At 32.8% G+C, this 19,444-nt stretch overlaps 1 protein-coding gene across 8 annotated transcripts in view; it reads right to left on the bottom strand.

Annotated features, from left to right (window-relative positions):
• Nucleotides 1-292: 292 nt before the first annotated feature.
• The window catches only part of PGAP1 (post-GPI attachment to proteins inositol deacylase 1), a 79,762-nt gene continuing 60,610 nt past the window's right edge, over nt 293-19,444 (bottom strand). For 5 of the 8 annotated variants that reach the window (XM_086347926.1, XM_086347974.1, XM_086347959.1 and 2 more), the window contains 7 exons: nt 14,733-14,823; nt 13,746-13,943; nt 12,676-12,811; nt 11,165-11,215; nt 10,527-10,714; nt 8,929-9,033; nt 2,801-7,916 (listed from right to left, as the gene is read on the bottom strand). In XM_086347926.1, the coding sequence (XP_086204052.1) occupies nt 7,778-7,916; nt 8,929-9,033; nt 10,527-10,714; nt 11,165-11,215; nt 12,676-12,811; nt 13,746-13,943; nt 14,733-14,823 (908 nt within the window). In that variant the 3' untranslated portion in view covers nt 2,801-7,777. Of the gene's footprint in view, nt 7,917-8,928; nt 9,034-10,526; nt 10,715-11,164; nt 11,216-12,675; nt 12,812-13,745; nt 13,944-14,732; nt 14,824-19,444 lie in introns of all 8 variants that reach the window. The other 3 variants (XM_086347937.1, XR_015144549.1, XM_086347948.1) reach the window with 3 other exon arrangements.

The following is a 19,444-nucleotide window of genomic DNA, read 5'->3' as shown; positions in this document are numbered from 1 at the left end:
GGATCTTCCCAACCAAGGGATCAAACCCATATCTCCTGCACTGGCAGGTAGATTCTTTACCACTAAGCCACCAAGGAAGCCTATATGGGAAGCTACAAAATACCAAATTGGGAAATACTAGAAATTTTCGTATATCCTATATTTACTGTCATGTATCATGTTTATCATGTTACATGCTTAGGCATTTAAACTTCTGAAATGTTAGACATGCAATAAAAAAATCATTTTTAAGGGTTCTTCCTGAGATGGTGTTGTGGAGTATGTGAACTGGTAAGCAATTCTGCACCATGTGTTTTTGTTCTCCAAATTTATTGTTGAACATTCAGAACATCAAATTATGACAGATTAAAAAGAAAGCACCAAATAATGCCACACATTAATACCTGAGCGGAGACTGAAGGCAAATATTCGTCTATTAAACCCTATACCATAACATTGAAACACAGATAAAAACATTCACAACACTCTACGGAGTACAATAAATAGCACTTTTTGTGAATTACAACTAGTTAAATATAATAATGTTAATTATAATTATACAAAAAGTACACACAAAATTACACATAAATATATTTAGTATACCATACATTGTACAAAGTACTAGAGAAGGTCATGCATGTTTCAAAGGAAAAATCTGCAAGATGACAATAATTTTTCAGTATATATTATAGGATGAATTGTTTTGCACTGCTAAGTATTATGTGCTACATTTTCTGAATAAAATTACTGATTTGCAAATTAATGATTACTGAGTCTATCTCAATCTAACACATAGTTTGTCCTCTATAAACTTCTAACTATAATATAGAAACTGATGCAGGTTGACATGACAGCCATGTTTCTTACTGTATTACATACCCTTGCCCAAACTATTTCCATCTCAATTTGACCATGCTTTAAGGAAAGACATTTTCTTTCTACACACTTTCAGAGAAACCTATATTTTTGTCTTTGATGGGAGGTAGTGGAGGTTAAATGAGAAGAAAGAAAAATGCTGAGTTTATATTCAAAATTATAAATAAAAAATATACAAAAAATTCTGAGTACACGGAGATATGGGCATCTTTTAGCAGAGACCATGAACATCCTATGAATGGAACGATTTGTTTTGACTGAAATTATATCCATTATTCTAAATAAGCATAATAAAAATGTAAGTCTTTATATTAAAAGAAAATCCATTAAAAAGTGGGGCCAGTTTTCTCTTGGTATCTTAAAAATAACTAGGAAGAAAAGAGTAAAAGGGAAAATAATGTTTAAATATATACATGAATCTGAGTTTATATTTAATGAAAAATCATTATTGGCTAAACTAACTGATATACAAGGCTCAATAATCTGAGGAAAAAAATAAGTACATGTCTTAAAGAAGAATTCATGTCTTTGATAATTATTCATTAAAAAGACAAAAAAATACACTTGTAGGTTACGTTTTCATGTGTATTAATCTCAGAAATGCCACCTTTTCCTAAAATAAATTTATTTTCAAAAACTGTAGCCAAACTTAGTTTCTACATCTATGAAGTTAATTTTAATTTGAAATGGGAACTATGGAAATTAAGAGAAGCCTGTGGAGCAATAGTTCAGCTTATACTAAGGGTAATACTGATTAACTGTTATTTAAAATTTTTTACTTCACCAGCCTTAACAAAAGGATTTGCGGCCAATTTGAGAAGACCACCAATACTAAAATATATAATTATAAAACTTCATGGCATTCTTTCAGCATTTTAAGGCACGGTCTATTTTATCCCAAACAACTATAAGTTCAAGGTCACAGTGTTAATATGCATTCAATTTTGGTCTGGTTTTTCACGGGTATGTTGCTACATTTATAGTTAGCCATAAGCTTAAGAAATGGTAATACAATCACTTCAAAACAATATATCTAAATCATTTTTCTATTTTTTAAAATGTAAATACACAATTTCTTAATTTATATACACTAAAAACTGGATTTTTCTCCTTCTACAGTAGAGGCAGAGAAGATTATTTGTACCAATATTCCAACAAATACATATCTGATTATAAAGAAAACATGGTTATGTTAAATACAGGCATCTCCTATTTAGGACTATTCAACACAAAGGACACACTCATTCCAAAAATAATGTTCACTGAATTTTTAGATCTTATACATCATCTTTTTATTATCATCTACCCTCACCAGATAATTGTATAATCAAGGCCAAACACTTTAATATTTGGCTTTATCTGTTGCTTCTTTACTTCCAAGGCTACTTATGCAAACTGCATCAACATGATGCAGAGAAACAGTTAACTGACATTAAATTAGGGGGAAAACCGTAAAATGAGGGACTGAAATTCCCTGTGAAAATTTCTATAGGAGAGAAATTGAAGAATTTCAACCATATAAACACAACAGTTTCTGAATCTATCATATTCCAGCTTTTCTCTCATGAGTACACTACCACATCAATGTTAACACTTCAGCGTTAACATCTTGATTGTCTTTACATTTTTCATTTTACAGTGCTTACTTCATTGTACTATGTTGCGTTCCAGTGGATAAATTTCCCCCGTGTGACTGTAGAAAGGGAATGAATGGAAAAACATAGAAAATGAAAGAAATTCCACAAAAAACTTTCTATTACATAAATGAGAGATACCTGTACTAAAAATGATCAGGGCAATAGAATTTAAAGTTTTACAGAATGAATCTGAAACAAGATTACCTAAATGATTTCTTCAACCAATTACTGAAAGATCATTATCAGGTAAACTAATTTTCATCCAATAAAACCAGAAAACACTATTTCAGAAATCAGACAAAATAGAATACACTATTCTGTAAGCTTTATATATTTTCAAAGAAAAATCAGGATACAGAATATAAATTTTGATGATTTGCATATTTAATATAAGTCCTAGAAGAAAAATACTGAAAAGATTATTTTTGCTTTAATCCCAATATGGTAAGAAAAGTTCATTGGCACGGATATCTGGAGGTATTTTAAAATTTCATTTAGCTTTGGTGGCAAAGTGTGTTTTGCTAACCATATGAATACAGTTCTATTTTCAATGCAGAGCTTTATGCTAAAAAAAATTCAAATGTGGTTTTTTTCCCTAAAAGAAGGGATGTAAAAAGTCCAATATGAAACAAAACAAGTACAACATTAAATACAAAACATGCCTATCATTTAGGCTTTTGAATAATAGTTCTATGCTTTGTCTATAAATCTTTTAGTAGTAACATTTCTACTATATAAATACTAAAAACCAAAATACCACCAAAAAAATTAGCATATGAACTTTACAAAAATGGCTACTTCTAGAGTTCTTAAACTAGGATTAGGGTTCACATATGCAAACAAATCTTCACTAACTAATCAAACTACATCAACAGATACAGTTTTTCAGAAGTGTTCCAGGTTACAATGTACAGAATGAGCACAGAATAAATCTGACTCATATATATCAAGTCCATACAAAGTCCATTAGAAATTAACTGGTTACTTGGTATTTCAAAACATAGTCATTTTTGGCAGCATAACATGCAAAACACTTTTAGAAAGTACTGCACTTGATTTAAAAAATTTCAGCTAGAGACAATGTAATCAAGATGTATCAATAGCTTAGAATATCATCTAACTTTTTAAAGTGATGTTACCAATTCAGGTATATTGCTACATTTCTACTATAAATGAAATAACAGTTTATTTCCAAATTTTGTTCCATTCTTCAGACTAAGTTACTAATATATAAAATTCAGTCATCTGTAATCATAATATAATTTATAAAAAATGTGAATTCTTGAGCATTTGAGTACACATATTCAGATTTGGATTACTGATTTGACTTTTCTTTCCTATTATTCTTATTAAAAGTAAAGAACATAAGTAGCCTTACAAGCTTTCTATTTCCTCAGGCTGTTAAAACATACTGTGAAAGAATGCATGAGTAATAATGTATAAGCAAAAGTTCATTACAGAACTTGAAATGTCCTCTGTTCCAAAATACTGGGATAAAATTTCAGTTCCTAATCATCTTAGCATTTTGTAAAAATATCTTCTACATTTACCTTACATGGCAAGAAGCTTTCTGTCTGGGTCTAATTTCATAACACAAAGACTTTTATTGCTTCTTTTATTCCTGGGGAGTACTATACTCTTCAAATTGACCATCCCCCCCCAAAAAAAAACTTCACAAGGTTATCTTGTTTCCTATAATTTCATAAATCTAAAACACAGAGAAAACACAAAGTGATGATAAAAAATAATCAACAAATACCTTAGTCACAGAAGTCCCTATACATTAAAAAAATTCTTCCCAACTAATTTTAATAACAAGTCACTAAAACATTGCAAATGTGGCACTGTAAGGTTTTGCCCTAAACCTCACAATAAAGCAAGACATAAAATACAGGCCAACTGAATGGTCTGGGATTCAGGAATCAACAGTTCTAGCTTACCTCATCGTCTCTGTTTTCCTATTTCTCCAGAGCTTTCAAGAATAAACTGAAAACTGAGTTTTACCTTTAATTGTTTTACTTCCCTTGACCACCTTCTGTAAGAGATGCTAATCAACAGTGAGGTAAAAAGAATACACTATGCTGTAAGTGAAAAACCTGAAGAGTTAAGAATGGGAACTAGATAGATAATGACCAAATCAGATAATCTGTCTCATGAAAGTATGTATGTGTGGTGGCAATGTGTAGCATCTGCGAGAGTGGCAGGATAATCAACAAAAAACATTTACTAGGCCTATTATAGTTCTTTCTTTCTTTTCCCTACTGTATAATCATGCAGATATTATAGTGTAGTTCAAACGAGAAGTACTCCATTATATACATAGGAACTTATCTGACTGAAATATAAAAAAAATTAAAGATTAATCAATACATGATCAATATATACTGAAGAGACACAAAGTCAGTGTTAATCAGGCACAAATGGTTTTTTTTTAGGACTAGTGTTTTAAATACTTTCATTCTGGTGAGAATCAAGAAAAAAGCTAGCAGAAATTGTGTACTTTCTAACATGAAAAAGATAAAGAAAAAAGTGTTAATAATTTCTATCATATCATCTGCTCCAAATTTTAACAGTAGTAACTCCAGAGGAGTCTTTAGAAACACTGAAAGTATTCAGTGTTTGTCCAGTCCAGGCTATATTTGATCTAGGTATCAACAATAGGGTCTAGGAGTAATTTTTATAAGTTAAAAACTCAAAAAAATCTAAATAAAGATGTTATGACAACAAAGCTCAGAAGTTTTCTAAATGAGACAATCCCTAACTGCCAATAAAGTTTCATTTTTAGTAACATTTCTGATGAACCTGTGCTGTTTTGCCAGCTAATAATATAGGTCTTAGGTATGCTTGAAAGAATGTGTAATTTAAAGACAAGGGACTTTCATTTTCTCAAGTGATAGAAACATTAGTTTTACTAATCTTCAGAAAGAGCCTACCTTCTCATCTCTGATAGTTATCTGGGTTTAAATTACATTAGGACTTGATGAAGACCCTGTGAAAATGAATGTGTGTGTGTGTGTGTGTGTGTGTGTGTGAATTATGTATAAGAACCCAAACGACTGTTGTTTATACATGCTTAATTAGAATCCTTTCTGTGGTCCTAAAATGAAATATTTTGTTGGAATAAGACTTTAGAACTACATGGTAACTACACTCACATGAAAATATTTTCATGAAGATTAGTGTGCCTAATCTGCTGCTTTAAAAAGCTAACACACTACCCACAAATGAGAAATTTAAGCTTGTTACATTTTACCGATGAGCAGAAATGACTAAACAAGGAGACTTTAGATCACATAAACACAATTATAGCTGTCAATTGTGATGAAAGTACAGGCCAAATTAGAAGATTCTAATTAATGAATTTGCTTAGGTTCTGTATATGGAACTAAATTTAAATTTAGAAATATTTAAATGACATATTTAACCTGTAACTTGAAATACAACTACACCTGAGTGAAAAAACAAAAGACATCCTATGTGCAAAAGCTGTTATGAACGTGTGTATAGCTAAACCTAGGCATATGTATCCTTGTTTAAATATGTATGTGACATGTCATGGGAAAGTGTACTCTTTCTTTTCAGGTTTGAACACACAAGCATTATTGTATTTTAATCCCTTTTGCTACTTTTAGCAAACAAGAGCCTGGTATGCCTGCCATGTCTATTATAAGGTTATCACTTCCCTTTAATGATCCCAGTAAGTGAAAATATGAATACTGAACATAAAGCTGAGAAAGAGAACAATAGAATAAAAAAACTTATAACTCTCAGAGATGACAGCAAGATCCTCTTCAAATGATGATAAAACAGTAACGACCTGACGGACAACTTAGAAAAGAAGTGAGGTAACCCTCTACACGCAGTAAAATGGGGGTGACTCTCTAATAGGCAGTAACAGCTGAGAGGCTGTAATGGAATTCAGTTGCAATGGCAGGTAAAATGAACCTGGTACTTTTGGACATTCCTTGGCACTAACAAGGACACAAGTTCACAAGTGCAACTGTGAAGTTACTGGAACATAAGGACTATACTTGAAAGGTTTTGGGTATTTACAGCATACACATTGGAAGAAAGGACTCTATCACCCGGTATACCCCAGCCTGAATTACATCTACTTTTTAAAAATGAGCTGAAATCTGAAATGAAATGTAATATTACTCTTATCTGTCAATTAGTAATTACCTTGGCAAATTAAGATTCTACTATTAAACCTAGTGACTAAATACTCCAACTTATTCAGGTATATTGTGTATACTTATGCTATTAATGGAATAACAGTTATCCACTGTGGAAAAACTGTTATTCCATTAATAGTTTAATTCTATACATTAAATGTAGTACTGTACTTGATCATGCTGATTTTTCTCCCTATAGGAGACAAAAACTGTGCAAATGCAGAGTTTTTTTTTCTGACTACTGGAATTTAGTTATTTTAATGATCCATCACAACCAGAGACACTTGGCAACGATGGGATCAATGAATTAAATAAAATGGTACAGACTGAATGACTGAACTGCTCCAATGCCTACAGGTAAATATCTATGAGAATTTGCCTCAAATTTAGCAAGACATTTCTTTAATAGTCTCCTGATAATCACTAAGAACACAAAATAAGATTCTTATTTGAAAAGCAAGAAGAAATTTTCATTAAGTTTTAAATTTGAATTATGTTTCTATTCACTAATCTTGCTTGGTTATCAAGAAAACATGTCTCTTTTGAACTTAAAGCATATTTTCACAGAAGTAAGAAAACAAAAGATCTATTTTGTTCACTCTGGCTGCCAAAAACTAAAGATTGTGGCTATTTTATTTCTGATAAAGCAGTTTAAATTTCATTAATCTTTTAAGACTTATTTTTCAATATATATAGTGTAGCAAATACAAAGTAACCCACTTTTCAGAAGAAAGCTTGATGAAATGAGCAGAATGTTTGAGGTGATGAGACAAAAAACAATGCTACATTTACTGAGTGTTTAGGAGAAGATTCTGGCATGGCCAATCAAGCAGACTAGTTCTGCAGAGAAGTCCTCAAAGACAGTGGCCACCATATCCTTTTACTAATTTTTCAAAAATGACTAGTACACAGATGTCATACCACAAAACAAAACCATGCTTCAGCTACTTTCCTCAAGCATTCCAAAACTAATTTCCTATCTTCAACATTGTAAAAATAGACTTGTCTTCTCCAAAGGATCTTGCTGTCGACACTGATGGATCTGTGTTGTTCCCACTTAATATTGTCCCTAAAGGCATAAATCATCTTTATCATTCCTTAAATCCAATCTTACATAAAGTTGCATAATGCATGGAGTAAAAGAGGAATGAAGACAAAGCATGGAACCCTGTATAAATGTGATGACCCAAAAGCAATCACACCAACAGCCAGAGGAAGTGGAAACTGTGAAGTAGTCTTCAATAATTTACTGTAAAGAGACAGAAATATACATTATAATGTTAACTTACTCAGTGAACAAAAACTGAATATGTCAGTCTTTTATACAGTTTTGTAAAGTATTCTATGTGATTTTAGATAAAGTAATTTTTCACATAAAGAATTTAACAGTCCATATTTTTAAAAAAATATCAGTACGAATACATTTTGGCTGGAAAAGAGAAACATATTCTATTAAGTAAATAACCAGTTTTGCTTATTCTTTTCAATTTTAAGCACAAAAAAATACTAGTTGGACTTATATTTAGCAATTTGACTTAAGAGATTTATTTTAATAAGAAAAAATCAATAATGTTTACTAAGATATAGCTACAGAAATATTTATTTTCAACCTATTTAATATCAGCAAAAAGCTTCAACAACATCAACAGAAAATCCTTAATTCCTAACAGGAGCATATAAAACAAGACACTAACTATTTAAAACTACTATCAAGAAAGACTGTCACCTTTTTACTCTGAAAACAGATAAACTGAGGGATTAAGAAATTTACTGAAGGACACAAAGCCTTAGATTTAAATCCTAGATCTGCCTGATTTTAGAATATCTGCAACTATCTGCCAGAATCAACTGAAAACACTCTCAGAGCAAATAAGCAGTCAATTAAAGGTAAAATTTTATTATTGAAAATCTTAAACATATATATAAGTAGATTAACAGTACAATGAACCTCATGGATCCACCCTCATCTATTATATTTCTACCTACTTTCAACTCCTGTATTTTGTTGGAAGCAAACTTAAATATCAAATATTTTAAGGATTAACTTTTTAAAGAAAAAAATTATTATATACTAACAAATAAAACCCATAATTAAGAAAACAATACATCTGCACATAAGCTATAATATTTACATATAAACCTAATTACTATTAAGGTATCACCTTTAGTATTGTCCAGGAAATTAGGAACAAAAGGTATGTTCCAGACATAAAAGAATACCAGGAATAGATGAGAGAAAAAGAAAGATTAAAAGACTATACCTTGACTTTATTGAAGTAGTGTAAGTATTTCCAAGAATTGCCATAGTTGGAATAAGGATAAATGCCAAAGGTTTACATGGATCAGGATTAAGTTTAAAGTAATACCTAGATCAGAAAGGAAAAAAGAAAAACATAAATCAACGAAGCATAGCCCATCATTTTAAATTATCAGAATCAATAAATAAATTTCAAAACCTTACAATTACAATGTGGATATAAGAAAGCTCTAAAGTGTTCACGAAATCATTAATAAATAAATTTTGCTCTACATCATCTTTATACTCAAGGTTTTAGATGGAGAATTATGTTCAGAAGCCACTAAAGGAAATGAAAATATCCAATATGGAAGCACTTCCTTTCTGTAAGTATATGCCTGAAATGTCATATACAGATAATATTTCATAAAACAAATTATTTAAAATATATTTAAATTGTTTTATTTAAATAAGATAAAAAAAAATAAAAGTTTACCCAAAGTAACTGTCCCTTATTTTTTCTTTAAATTTATTGTCCCTTATTTTTTAAAATCCAAATTCTCATCTCTTGCATTGAGTAAGATACCTACACCTTTCAGAATCATAAATTTGTGCTCCTGAAGTGGTTTTCTCCCCAAATCTGTGACCAAAAATCTGGACCTTGATTAAAGTTACGGACTTACTAAGTCACTTCAGTCGTGTCTGACTCTTTGCATCCCTATGGACCATAACTTGCCAGGCTCCTCTGTCCAAGGGATTTTGTAGGCAAGAATACTGGATTGGGTTGCCATACCCTCTTCCAGGGGATCTTCCCAACCCAGGGATCGAACCCGCATCTTTTAAGTCTCCTGCATTAGCAGACAAGTATTTTACTAACACTACCTGGGAAGCCCAAAATAAGGGACAGAGGAAGGATATTAACATCTGGTAACCAATGATTTAACTTATTGAACTTGTTTTGATTCATCTGACTTTTCAAAAAAACCCACCTCCAATATGTAGATAATCTGAAAATTTTACATCATTTATAAAATCTATATTAATCAGGAGTTCACTATTAACTGAATAAGGGAGCTTTTTAAAAAATGACAATTTACTAAAAACTAAATATTCTAGAAATAACCTTAGAGGGCATTTTTAGGCTTCATTTGACCTAGCACACAAATGACAGTTTTCAGTAGTAAATACCTGATCACTTACTCTGTTCAATGTGTAGGACACATCAGAAAAGTACACACTTCCTTCATTATTTCTATTATTTTAAATGTAGCATTTATCTTCCCCTCAATTTAATATAAAATTGATCATAAGTTGAAAAATTAAAGCACTAACATTATGAATACCTCAAGTCAGCAAAATAAAGCACATTTTCACGTATTTCTAGACTCAAAAAAGGTGAAAGGAAAAGTAAATAAAATAGAATTCCCCCCTATTGGGCAGATTTTAGGGAAGTTTATATTCTCATGGAAAAAGAGAAAATGTGAATATGCTAAAAATAAATTTCAGGTGAAAGCTTCTTGTTCTTGTGAAAGTTTTATGAATCATTAGTAATCTTGCAAGTCTCTACTTACAGATATTTATCATTTAAACCACATAAATTATAACTATATAAATAAAACTTACCTAAGATTCTTTAGCCAATAAATTAAAGATGGCATGCTGAGTAATACAATCCATGTTAATAAGTTAATCAAAGTACTGTGCATGCGAAGACTATCTTCAGCATCACTGGAAGATAAGCGGAGATGGTGTACTGCAGAGTCTTTATGGTGATTGGATTTTTTTTCACTTCTTCTAGAGTGTTTGGGATTCTATAAAGCAATAAAATTGAGATATTAAGTAAAATTATGTATTAATTTACTTAGAATCATACTCAATTATCGAACAGCTGAATACAGTTTTTCATTACCAAACTGATATAAAATACTGAAATTATCTTATTTGAAAGTATTTTAAAGCAGTTGTCAGTTATAAAACTTATTCCATTGACTTGTTATTTCCACTGCTAAGAATATATCCTCTAAGTAATTACTTGAAATAAAATTTAAGAGATAATTGTAATAACAAAAGCAACTTAAGCACTAACATCAAACTAAATGACAATCTCTAAGTCTCATTTTAATATTTATTACGTTCAATTTTCTTAAAGCTATTTAAATTCAAATATTGTAAACTTCTAAATATTGTAAATTTCTAACTTGTTTTTTAAATAAACTTTTATGTTTTTCCATGTTCTACAGAGCTATGAAAATAAAACTTACCACAGTCTGACTGTTTTTAAACGTTGTTAGGCTGGCTTGCAGATGAACAATCTATGAAAAAGAAAAGACATTAATTTTACTTTTATTTTGAAACAAAAAACAACCATTTTTATTGAAATTGAGCATTATAATTTGAAGTTTTAAAAATCTAAATAAATAAAAATCCATTTCAACATTTAAAAACATTCTTTTAGAAAAGATAAATAATAGCTACATGTGCTTGCTATCATGGATTAAAAATCAGAAACAAATAAAACATCACAGAGTATGTTGGGGTTAGGATATAATGTTAGTCTTTACACTGTGTGACCATATGCTTGAATAGTGCCTTGCTAACGCAACTTAGAATGTCATGTAAGTCAAAAATTTGATTATATTCAGCACAGTATAAACATCTCAACAAGTGATATATAATCTAAATCTTTGAAAATCAAAACTCAATTATATAGGATGGTAAAATGTTTACAAGAACCTGGGAAAGTCTACAAATTTATTAGCTGTGCTTAAGTATTTGAGAAAGTTTTTCTTACTGTGTCAGTTGTTTGTAATATTCACCTAAAAAACTAAAAATATTGTATTTATAAATCAAATTAATTTATATTTATAAATAAAAACAATTCTGAATAGTTTTTTCTGATGGTCATACTTTTCCTTTGAAAACTGAAAGTAATCTATAATGGCATGTATTTAGTGATAAAGTGTTAGTCGCTCAGTTGTGTCTGTGTCTTTGTGACCCCTAGGACTGCGGCCCATCAGGCTCCTCTGTCCGTGGGATCTTCCTGACCCAGGGATGGAACCTGGGTCACCTGCATTGCGGGCAAATTCTTTATAGTCTGAGCCACCAGGGAAGCTCATTTGTATTAAATGCAGATGCAAATAAGTCTTTGCTAGAAAAAAAAAAGGAAAAAAATTATTATCCTTTCTGATATCAACTAACTCTATATAAGGTTAATGTGGAGCTCATGCAGTTATATAAACCTGAATTTTCCTGTAAAACTGACAATCTTTTTAGAAGCGTTTTTCATTTCCTCAGTAAAATTACCAACTTAATTATTTTTATCATTGTCATACGATTCTTCAGGAACATTTGTAACATTTTACATGTTTCAGCATGACCAACAACTTGATCCCATTGACATAACCATTTATTTTGTCTATTATCCATGTTCAAAGAAAAGTTATGAACAAACTGCTCTAGGAGAATGTTTTTCAAAAAGTTAACATTATTTGCTAAACCATCAAGTAATGTGAAACAGGTTATATCTCCTCCTTTGTTTTTTAACACAGAAACTCAATTCAGATTAGTTAACTTCAGTTCTACAGTTAACTTCATATATCTGAAATAGTTAAGATGTTAAAAAAAACAAAACAAAACAACTTTACCCATAAGCCTGGTATATAACAGAATATTACTGCAGCAGTGATTGAAAAAAAATTTTTAACAACTATGGGTAATTCTATGCCTGCCTGATACACAACTCAGGCCTTCTCGCTTTATTGATTTGACATACCTTAAACACATAGTAAAGATAAGTAAGAAGTATGGCAAAGGCTCCACAAGTTGTCCAGCTAATGAGGATAAAAATAATTGTCAAAATGGGCAAGTCTGGTGATATTATCTTGATATCTTTAGGAAGTTCAGAGGGCCTGGAATAACAAGAATAAGGATTTTAAAAGCATATTAACAGTTATTTAAACAGTCACAATTAAGGAGAAAACAGTATAGTGCTCTGTCAGCTTCTCCTTATTAATCTGCAAGCATTACTATAAGGTAAATAGTAAAGCTTTTTAAAATAAAGATGATGATGTCACATATTTTAAAATTCTGTTATATACTGTGGTAGTTTCTCTTGCATTTAGATATACTACGGATAGTATCAGTACTAAAAGAGAAAAAATATTGTTAAAGATAATTATTACTTATAGGCTCTGTACCATACAATTCTGATCTTGACATGAAAAGAAATCATTTTCTGTTTTTAAAGTCTCAAGGTCACTCAGACATCTTATGATGTTAATGTCAGAAGCATTTTAGAAGAAGTGGAGGAAGAAGTATCATGAGGAGAGTTAATTAACAGAAACTACATCACTGGTTTACCTGAAAAACCTACCAGCAACTTCAAACCATGTCTTTGGATCATAATAAAACTCTAGGTAATGCTTTTGGAACTCTTACACATTTCATCTAATCTGATCCTACATATCAAGATTGGAGTCTCTTGCTCTCAGACTTGACTAAAAACCACCACGTAAAATCATTGCCAGAAAACAAACACTTTCCCCTTGAAAAGATTTAAACAGTGAAATTTAAAAATACTTGTGCACTCTGTTAAACTTTTTTGACTTTTTGACCATCTTGAACACTATGGTCAAAATCAAATGTAGCATTTAACTTGAAATAAATCATTATCTATGACAGAAACATAAGTTTGAACACTAACCCGATCTTTTGCTACTTACACATTTTTCCTTAGACATTATATTTTAGTGAAAGCAAAGTAATCCTAAGGTTCTCTATCAGAATACGATTTTTTTCTTACGTTAAGAGCAATAAGAAAGATTTTAGTCACTCATTCTTTACCTTTTCAAAGCTAGCCACAATGAAGAAAGAAGTTTCACAGATGTAGAAGAGAGTAGGCCACCCCAGTAGGCAGTACATGTTCCAAACAGAAAAAGAATCAAAGATACAAGGGGGAAACACATACTCTGACTAGTTAAAATGATGGCATCTAATTCTGGTAACAGTAACATATCCCATAATTCTTTAAACCATTTATATCTGTGGATAAAAGAAAACAAAACAAAACAAAAAGCAAATGATACAATAAAAGCAAAAAAATCAACAACTCTCATTCAAGGATTTAACATTTGAAGCATTCGACCATTCACTAGAGTCCCCAAAGTTCCATGGTATTTAATTTGTAATTATCCTGAAAAAACTAACTTCAGTTCCTTATAAGGAACTAGTGAGTCTACTGATCTTCAAAGATCTGAGTCTTAAATCTCAAAGCAGTTTAACTGTTCTCTAGTAATCCTTGTATTGAGTCATAAATGTTTTTTTTTTAAGTTATAAAGACAATAGCTAGTTATAACAACAGAAGAAAAGACATCTAAGTAATGCTTCTTAATCCCCCCCCAAAAAAAAATCAGAATAAATTAAGAATGCAATGTTAAGTAGGGTAAAGACATCTAAAATATACTTTGTATGGGAAGTAATAAAAATAGTGTTCTGAGGCACTGTTTCATCAGTATCTTACAGCACTGTGTGCTCATAAATCTGGGATCCCCCAACAGCATGGACTGTATACATTCTTTTGGAAATGTTAAAGTCCTGGTATATTTATGGGTGTATACTGTAATAATTACTTTTCAATAAATACTTTTGAAATAGTTAAACTACTGAAGTAAACGTTGATATGCTTACTAGGCCTTTGCCTAAGAGAAAAATTCCATTTAATAAAACAAGTCAATTGTCTCATCTGTATGAAAATTTATGCTCCGTATTGGAGCCAAGCATAATATTGTATACATAAAATTAAAAATCATTATCACAGATAATAAAACTTACCCCAACAGAAACTTAACCATAATTACAAAAGGATCAACTTTGTATGGTTTGGCTTCTTTATCCAACATAGTAGCATATTCTAAGCAATGACCTAGTGATTAAAAATATATATATGTAGTAGAGAATTCACAGTAATTAAATATGAGACATATTACATCCTGCATTGTTTACAAGAATACCATATTACATGTGAGAAAGCAAAAGTCTTTATTATTCTAATTTGAAATACAATCAAAACTACAATGAAGTACCACCGCATTCTGGTCAAAATGGCAATCACTAAAAACTCCACAAATAATAATTGTTAGAGAGGATGAAATGGAGAAGGAAATAGCAACCCACTCCCAGATCCCTGGCTGGGACATCCCACGGGCAGAGGAGCCCTGCAGGCTACAGTCCACGGGGTCACAAAAAGAGTTGGACATGACTGAGGGAACTTGCACTTTAGAGAGGCTGTGGAGAAAACAATGTACCTTCTACACTGTCGGTGGAAATGGAAGCTGGTGCAACCACTAGGGGAAACAGTATGAGGTTCTTTAAAAACTAAAAACAGAACTACTCTCTGATCCAGAATCATATGTAGAATGTACACAGGTCAAGAAGCAACAGTTCTAACAGGACATGGAACAACAGACTGGTTCCAAATTGGGAAAGGAGTACGTCTAGGCTGTACATTGTCAGCTTGCTTACTTAACTTCTATGCAGAGTACATCATGCGAAATGCTGGGTTGGATGAAGCACAAGCTGGAATCAAGACTGCTGGGAGAAATATCAATCACCTCAGATATGCAGATGACACCACCCTTATGGCAGAAAGCGAAGAACTAAAGAGCCTCTTGATGAAAGTGAAAGAGGAGAGTGAAAAAGCTGGCTTAAAATTTAACATTCAAAAAATGAAGATCATGGCATCTGGTCCCATTACTTCATGGCAAATAGATGGGAAACAATGGAAACAGTGACGCACTTTATTTTCTTGGGCTCCAAAATCACTTCAGGTGGTGACTGTAGCCGTGAAATTAAAAGATGCTTGCTCCCTGGAAGAAAAGCTATGACCAACCTAGACAGCATATTAAAAAGCAGAGATATTATTTTGCCGACAAAGGTCTGTCTAATTGAAGCTATGGTTTTTCTAGTTGTCATACAGATGTGAGAGCTGGACCATAAAGAAAGCTGAGCACTGAAGAATTGATGTTTTTGAACTGTGGTGTTGGAGAAGACTCTTGAGAGTCTCTTGGACAGTAAGGAGATCAAACAAGTCAATTCTAAAGGAAATCAGTCCTGAACATTCACTGCAAGGACTGATGTTGAAGCTGAAGCTCCAATACTCTTGGCACCTGATGCAAAGAACTGACTCACTGGAAAAGACCCTGATGCTGGGAAAGACTGAAAGTGGGAGGAGAAGGGGATGACAGAGGATGAGACAGTTGGATGGCGTCATTGCCTCAATGGACATGAGTTTGAGCAAGCTCCAGGAGTTGGTGATGGCTAGAGAAGACTGGTGTGCTGCAGTCCATGTCATCACAAAGAGTCAGACATGACTGAGCAACTGAATTCACGATCCAGAAATCCTACTCCTGGGTATATAGCTAGACAAAACTCTAATTCAAAAAGTTACATGCAATCCTACGTTCATAGCATCACTATTCACAACAGCCAAGACATAGAAATAACCTAAATGTCCGTTGACAGATGAATAAAGATGTGGTACATATATACAATGGAATATTACTCAGCCATAAAAAAGAATAAAAATGCCACTTGCAGCAACATGGATGCAGCTAGAGATTATCATACTAAGTGAAGTAAGACAGAAAAAGAAAAACAAATACCACATGATAGCACTTGTTTGTGGAACCTAAAATATGACACAACTGAACCTATCTACGAAAGAGACTCATGGACACAGAGAACAGACTTGTGGTTGCCAAGGAGGAAGGGGCTGGGGTAAGGATGGAGTGGGAGTCTGGGGTTAGCAGATGTAAATTTTTATATATAGAATGGATAAACGACAAGGTCCTATTGTATAGCAGAGAGAACTATATTCAATATCCTAAACAAAATGGAAAAGAATATAAAAAACAATGTATATATGTATAATAACTGAATTACTTTGCTGTATAGCAGAAATTAGCATATTATAAATCAACTATACTTCAATTAAAAATTAAAAAACATAAATATACCATACAAATATTAATTTAGTGGTTCTCAGACAAGAGTACATATTCAATCATCATTTGTGAAACAAATTCAGGAAGCTGATGCTATGGTTTCATCATGCGTATTTTTATAAAGCCCCACAGGTGAGCTGTTTTTTAAAAACAATTTTACTGAGATATAATTCTCCCAACTCAAAATTAACCCATTTGAAATATATACAATTCAGTGGTTTTTAGTACATTCAAAGAGTGTGCATTCACCACTCCAGTCAGTCTTAAAACATTTTCATTTCTCCCAAAGAAACAGTTCCCCTTAACTGTAACCTCCAATGAGTCACCATTTCTAGGCAACCACTAACCTACTTTATATGTCTAAAGACTAGCTTACTCTGAGGATGTCATAAAAATGGAATCATACATTATGTGGTCATTTGTGACTGGCTCCTTCAACTTAGCGTATTTCCAAGATCCATCAATGTTGTAGCAAATATCAGCACATTTATCCATTCATCATTGATGGACATTTTGGTTGTTTCCATTCTTTGACTATTATAAATAGTGCTCCTCTGAACATCCATGTACAAGTTTAGTATGGATGCATGTTTTCATTTCTCTTAGGTCTACACACAGGAGTAGAGTTGCTGAGTCATATGGCAACTCTCTTTAACCTTTTGAGGAACTGCTTTCCAAAATAGCTGTATCATTTTACATTTCTACCAACGGTGCAAAAAGATTCTAATTTCTCCAAATCCTCACCAAAATTTGTTATCATCTTTTTTATTATAGCCATTCTAGTGAGCATGATCTACAGGTGATTTCTGATAAGCATTTCTGGTTCTTTAATTGGTTTGAGACACAATCCCATACTCAAATCCTCTAATCAATATCATATATCCTTGGGGTCTCTGTGGACTACCTAGATACAAATCCTAAATGGTTGAAATAAATTTTCAAGTCACTTGAAATTAAGAAGAATGAGGTGTCTCTTGAAAAAAAATTATACTCAAGTATAGGAGATGTTGGAGAAGGCAATGGCACCCCACTCCAGTACTCTTGCCTGGAAAATCCCATGGACGGAGAAGCCTGGTAGGCTGCAGTCCATGGGGTCGCTGAGTCGGATACGACTAAGCGACTTCACTTTCACTTTTCACTTTCATGCATTGGAGAAGGAAATGGCAACCTACTCCAGTATTCTTGCCTGGAGAATCCCAGAGACGGGGGACCCTAGTGGGCTGCCGTCTATGGGGTTGCACAGAGTCAGACACGACTGAAGCAACTTAGCAGCAGCAGCAGCAGCAGCATAGGAGATGTAATATTGCCAGAATAATCTTTTAATCAAAAGGTTGGGTCTGACTAGATCACACTAAATGTTGCTTCCTTCATCCTGGAAGATAAGTTTAATCAGTTAAAATAAGATAAGATTTTAAGATAAAATAAATAAGATTCAGATAAGTTAAAATGAACACTAAAGGCAGATTTAAAATGGCAAAAAATCACTGTAAGGAAATGAGTAGCTATGAAAGGATTTGCCAATATGGAAATAGTGGAGGGGATTTTGGGGCTGCTTTTGTATGTTTCGGCTCCACTCTGTTTTCTTCTCTTCTACCTTCTTGGATTATTACTGCCCAAGCCCAGCGAGTGCACAAGGCTCCTGGGAAACTGTTCTAACTGCTGTACTCTGTATGTGAAAGTCGCTCAGTCGTGTCTGACTCATGTGACTCCTTTGTGACCTCTGCAGCCCGCCAGGCTCCTCCACCCATGGGATTTTCCAGGAAAAAATACTGGAGTGGGTTGCCATTTCCTTCTCCAGAGGATCTTCCCGACCCAGGGATTGAACCTGGGTGTCCCAGATTGCAGGTAGACTCTTTACCCTCTGAACCACCACAGAAACCCTTTTTACTGTACGCTAGAAAGGACTTTGTCCGATATACTGTACGGTCTATGTTTTCTTCTCCAGATCCATTTTCTACCCTTTACTTTGCTCTGAATTCTGAGAGGCTGACTTTTATGAACTGGCTTCTAGCTGGGTTCAGTGAATGACAATCACTAGCACTTAGGAGGGGAGAAGGAAATAAAGTTAGTGCATTTATTTCCCTGCCTTCTCCCTGCTGACCACACACTGACAGCAGCTGCAGCATTTCTGTACCTAAGGCTCAGGTGCAGTACTGTTACTTTTTCCTACAGCTCTCCAGGTTTGCTCCCTCATTCGTCCTGGTACCTAGAAGTATCAGATGGCTTTGTTGCTAATTTGGTACTTTATCATTTGTTGTTGGTTTCCCTTTTCCTTGCACATACCTTTGAAACAATCCCTTCAACTAAAATCTCAGTTATTCCATTCAATGTACCAGGACCTAACTGATACAGTTGATACAGTCCAAATATTATGCTGATTTCCAACTATGTTCCTGGCCCCAGTCAGACACTGGGAATAGAATGGAGAACAAAAGCCCTGTCAATGAGTTTCTATCTCTTAAGAGATCCTCAGAACAGAGAGAATAAACTTTAGACAAAAGGGTATAAAATGCAGAATACAAGTAAGTAATTTTCTTGGGC

This window comes from Bos grunniens, chromosome 2 (assembly GCF_055505025.1).
Source record: "Bos grunniens cultivar Pamir isolate PY7600 chromosome 2, Bosgru_T2T1.0, whole genome shotgun sequence".
NCBI classification, from domain to species: Eukaryota; Metazoa; Chordata; class Mammalia; order Artiodactyla; family Bovidae; genus Bos; species Bos grunniens.
The sequence above is the reverse complement of the archived record's forward strand: the minus strand, read 5'-3'. Positions and strand labels throughout refer to the sequence as shown.